The sequence below is a fragment of the Aspergillus affinis genome (genome assembly GCF_023601865.1).
Source record: "Aspergillus affinis strain CMG 70 chromosome Unknown NODE_295_length_5223_cov_93_161679, whole genome shotgun sequence".
Lineage (NCBI taxonomy): Eukaryota > Fungi > Ascomycota > Eurotiomycetes > Eurotiales > Aspergillaceae > Aspergillus > Aspergillus affinis.
In genome coordinates this window covers 484-5,223 of record NW_026516076.1, presented here as the reverse complement: position 1 = coordinate 5,223, position 4,740 = coordinate 484, and the positions used below count along the sequence as shown (strand labels likewise).

The following is a 4,740-nucleotide window of genomic DNA, read 5'->3' as shown; positions in this document are numbered from 1 at the left end:
TAACAGTCCTGCCCAGTCGTCCTGCTGGTAGTTCACGTAGTGCCTGAGGTACTGTTCCATCGTCTGGTTCATCCTTTTTGTTTGACCGTTTCCTTGTGGATGATATAACGTTGTCAATAAGTGATTGATTCCCATTTGGTCGGTAAGTGATTGCCAAAATTTCGATGTAAATAGTTTGTTTCTGTCCGAAGTGATTCGTTGTGGCATCCCGTGTCGTATAATGATGTGTACCAATAGCAAATGTACTATATCTGTGGCTTTTATCGTTATCTTGCATGGTATTATGTATGCGTACTTTGTCAGTCTGTCTGTGATAACTGCGATCATGTCCTATCCCTGAGATTTAGGTAAAGGTCCCACGAAATCTATCGTGATCCATTCCCAAGGTTTCGATGGTGCGTCTGGTGACTGCATTTTTCCGTAGGGTTAATGTCTTGCTGGTTTGTCCTTAATGCAAGTCTCGCATTTCTTCGTAATATAATCCTGTACCTTCCGTCTGACGTTTGGAAAGTAGTAGTTCCTTGTGATCTATTCGGTAGTCTTCTCGACTCCGAAATGTCCGTACATAGGGTTATTATGATACATAGCAATGATCTCAGTTCTCATACACTCTGGTATGTAGATGAGTCCGTACATATACACTAACCCGTCCTCGTCAGTAGCGATCTTTTCATTTTCTGCTGAGTTTTTTGCAATTTGTTGAATCATGGTATCTTCCTTGGTTGCCTTGATGATTTTGTTAACAATGTTGTTACTGATTTCGATTGTTACCGAGATCGAATGTTGTCTGTTGTACGAAAGTAAACCGTCTTTGTTTTGTTTCAATATTGCCGGCTCCACAATTCGATCCGTGATTTTGTAATCTGATCGTTAACTAAACGCGTCTGCTTGTCTGTTTTCTGTTCCTTTGCAATGTTCGATTCTGAAATCAAACTGTGATAACTTTTCTGACCATCTCGCTTGTCTTCTGGTCAATTCTTTGGTCGTAGTAAAGAACGTAAGGTTCTTGTAATCCGTTTTCATTAGAATCTGGTGCTGAGCTCCTTCCAGGTACACTCTTTATACTTTGAATGCTGTTACTATGGCTAGCAATTCTTTGTCATAAATGTCGTAATTCATTTCTGCCTGAATAAGTTTTCGTAAATGGAACGCAATTGGTTTGGCTCTGCCGTTCTTATCTGGTTGTGTCATTCTTATACCGATAGTATAGTCGGATGCGTCGGTTTCGATCGTAGTCAGCTTCTCTGGATCGTGCTGTACTAGGATTGGTGCAGTCGTGATTTTCCGTTTTATATTGTCGAAAGTTTGCTGTATCTGTGTTGTCCATTCAAACTTCTGATTCTGTTTCAACAAGTTAAATATCGGTACTATAGATTTGGCGTATCTATCGATAAACCTCCGATAATAGTTGATCAATCCGGTAAACTGTTGGACTTCTTTCAGGCTTTTAGGTACAGGCCAATCCCTGATTGCCTGGACTTTGCTTCTTTCCATGTGTATTCCTTCGGTAGTGATCCAGTGTCCTAAGAACTCTGTCTCTTGGATATGGAACTCACACTTCTTGAGTTTCAATCGTAACTTAGTAATGCGTAGTTTCCGTAGCACTTGTTTCACGTGTCGAATGTGCTCTTCTTCGTTATTCGAAAATACCAGAATATCGTCTAGGTACGCGATGACAAAGGTGTCGAGCAATTCTCCCAAAACTTCGTTAATAAATCGCTGGAATGATGCTGGCGCGTTAGTTAGCCCGAATGGCATGACCAAGTATTCGAAATGTCCGTATTTCGTTTTGAAAGCCGTTTTCCATTCTTCTCCTTTGGCGATTCTCAATCTGTTGTATGCGTCAGTAATGTCAAACTTTGTAAACCATTTTGCTCCTCTGATTTTGTCTTGTATCTCTGCAATGAGCGGTAATGGATGTCTGTCCTTAATGGTTTGTTCATTTAATGGTCGGTAATTAACGCACAATCGTAAGTTTCCATCCTTTTTTGGTGCGAACAGGACTCCGTGTCCTGCAGGTGATGTCGATAGTCTAATATAGCCTTTTACAAGTTGTTCTTTAATGTATTGTCGCAAGATCTGAGACTCCTTTTCTGACATAGGGTAGATCTTTCTGCATGCAACTTTGTCTTCATCTTTAAGAGGAATTCGGTAGTCATATTTTCCGTGTTCTGGTAGTTCAGGCTTCTCGGGTTGTTCGAATAGTTCCTGAAATCTTTCGTATTTGTCTGGTAACTGCTGTACTTCTTTGCTGGCCGCTAATTCTGTAGTATCGATCATTTGCCATGACTCGATCTGTTCGTGCAGTTCCGTGTTATATTCAGTAGTAGCCATCGTGTTGGCGTACTCTTGTCGTGTATCTGGTGCCCAACCAGAAAGTCGTGCTAACCATTCCTTTCCCGTAGGTTTGGTTGCTGCCATAACTGCGACCGCAGTGTCCACCTGCTCGGCATCTTCAGTTAGCGTGTTAGTAGATCTACTCCTTGATCTCTTAGCGTCAGCTCGGCTCGCTTGGCCCTGAGCACGCCGTTTGGCCTCAGATGCCTTCTTCATCTGGTCTTGTCGTGGGCATTCACATTTCGTGAATTGAAAACTCTCTGTCTTCCAATCAATCTCTGAGTTGTGATCCCGAAGCCATGAGATTCCCAACACCACGTCATACCGTTCCAAAGGTGTCACGTCGAAACTTATATACTCGAAATGACCCTTTATAACTATGGGTACTGGTCCTGATTCGACTGTGAGGTATCCTCTCAATGGTTCACCGTTCAGTCCTGTGATAGGCTCTAACGTAGCCTTTGTTATCCCTAAGATCTTCAGCTGTTCCTGAAATCTTGGATCCATGAAGTTGCCCGTTGTTTCAGAGTCTACCATAACTCGAGCGTTCTGGTTCAGAACTGTAGCTATTAACTTCAGATGCAATCCTTTTTGAGCTGTTGCTGATAAACTGTTTGCCCAACGGGGTCCTGCTAACCCTCGTGGCTGTCGTAGGAAATGTTGTCCAAGCTTCGCGTCGTAGTGAACTTGACAATAGTCTTCCCAACATTCTATCCAATGTTTTCTCCCGTGGTCTGGGTGCATGGAGTATCCAATGCAAGCGCACCCTGGTTTCCTGCATGGGCATTCTGTCCCTTCCTTGACCATGTGACATTGTGAGATGTATTTCAGTGTTTCGTATATTGGGTCCTTGCATTCGTCGTCCTGACATGCAACCTATAGTAGGCAATGGTGCGTTACGTGTGTTGTCTGATACAAGCATTCGCAATTCTCTTGTCGACATGCGTGTAAGGATCTGATGTAACCGGTTCGTTTGCTCATTTTCTGTAGAGCCTGATAGTAATCGTGATTCTATCGGTCGCATATCCTGCATCTTGTGGCGTATTCTGTTGCGCATTTCACTCTGTGTGTTGCCCAGTCCTCTCTCTGTGGGTTCCAACAGTTCAACTTCCAGTGCGGACATTGCGAGATAATGCGTCGCAGTTCCCCTGTAAGTTTGGTTAGATCCTGTTTTAGGTCCTGGATCAACTTCTCTTTCCATTGCTCGTTACTGATTTCTTTCAGTAGAGTGAAGACATGCTAATCGGCTTCGCTGTTTTCTCCTTTCTAATCAGAGACTCTGTGTTCCGCTTAATTATAATCAGAAGTATTCTTAATCACTTGATTATCTTCCGAGTCAGTGCTGCCAGCGTCCTCCTGACTGGGTATCTGTTCGTGAAAGTTTTCGTCAGGTGTTTCCGGTATTTCTGAGAGTGTCTCCGTGTTGGGATTACGGCCTTTCCATTGAGTCCTGTAATCTTCGTTCAGTGGGTCGAAACTTCCTGGCATTCGAATCCAGTTGTTACCCAATGAATCTGGCTTCTTGCTGATGGCTTTGAGAGACCCATCTGTTTCGTCATTTATAGGCCAGTGTTCTGAGTCTTCGCTATCAGATATCTCTGGATTTTGGAACTGTCTTTCCTCCCAATCCTCGTTATAGCGTGTTGCGTTCAGAAGCTTCTCGGTTGTTTCACTAAATATCTGTAGAGAATTCGCTAATCTCCTTGTGGCCTCTTCCACGTTGTCAGGAATTCGTGGGTAGTCGTTTTCGTCTTGTAATTTTTGGACAATGCATGATTCTTTTGTTGATCTTTGCGCGTCCGCTACGCCTAAAGGCCACTAACTCATGTCGTATGCGCCTCTCGCGGGTTATACAATCTCGTTAATTTCTTGCGTTACTCTGAGCTTCTTAGTGCCGGACCTCCTCGGTATCCTACCGTTGGCTCCTTTTTTTGGTAATCTGCACTCTTTCGATCGGTACCCTACTTTTTTACAGTTGAAGCATAACTGTTCTTTTTTTCGTCGATCGAACTCTTCTTTCAACAATAGCTGTTGTCGTTTTTCGGTAGCGTCTAGCTCCATAGGTTGTAGCCCATAAGGATCACTGTATCTTTGGCTTCTTGGTTGCGCTGTTCGTCTGTCATTAGCTCAATAACTGTTTGTTTTCTGGTGTCCTTAGAATCGTATTCCAGACCGATTTTCTTTTTGTCGAGCATTAAAGTCGTAAAGCTTGTTATCGATCTTGATTGCTTGCTCTATCATTTTGCTGAGTGATCCTGATCTTTCCATCTAGATCAGCTTCTCCTGGATTTCCGGTTTCAGTATTTCTTCAAATTTGGCGATATAAGAATCTTTATCCCAGTCTAGGTGTGAGATAATCTGTTGAAAGTCTGATGCCAATTTACTAACTGATCCAGTTTGTCT

The 4,740-nt window shown here is 43.0% G+C and overlaps 1 protein-coding gene across 1 annotated transcript; it reads right to left on the bottom strand.

The window, feature by feature from the left end:
- Nucleotides 1-1,059: 1,059 nt before the first annotated feature.
- KD926_005700 (retropepsin-like aspartic protease/reverse transcriptase) lies at nucleotides 1,060-4,532 on the bottom strand (the record flags this gene model as incomplete). The annotated part of the gene is made up of 5 exons (XM_053095610.1): nucleotides 1,060-1,831; nucleotides 1,967-2,903; nucleotides 2,975-3,047; nucleotides 3,658-4,017; nucleotides 4,422-4,532. 5 exons carry the CDS (start codon nucleotides 4,530-4,532, stop codon nucleotides 1,060-1,062), a joined length of 2,253 nt encoding a protein of 750 aa, XP_052949739.1.
- Nucleotides 4,533-4,740: the final 208 nt, after the last annotated feature.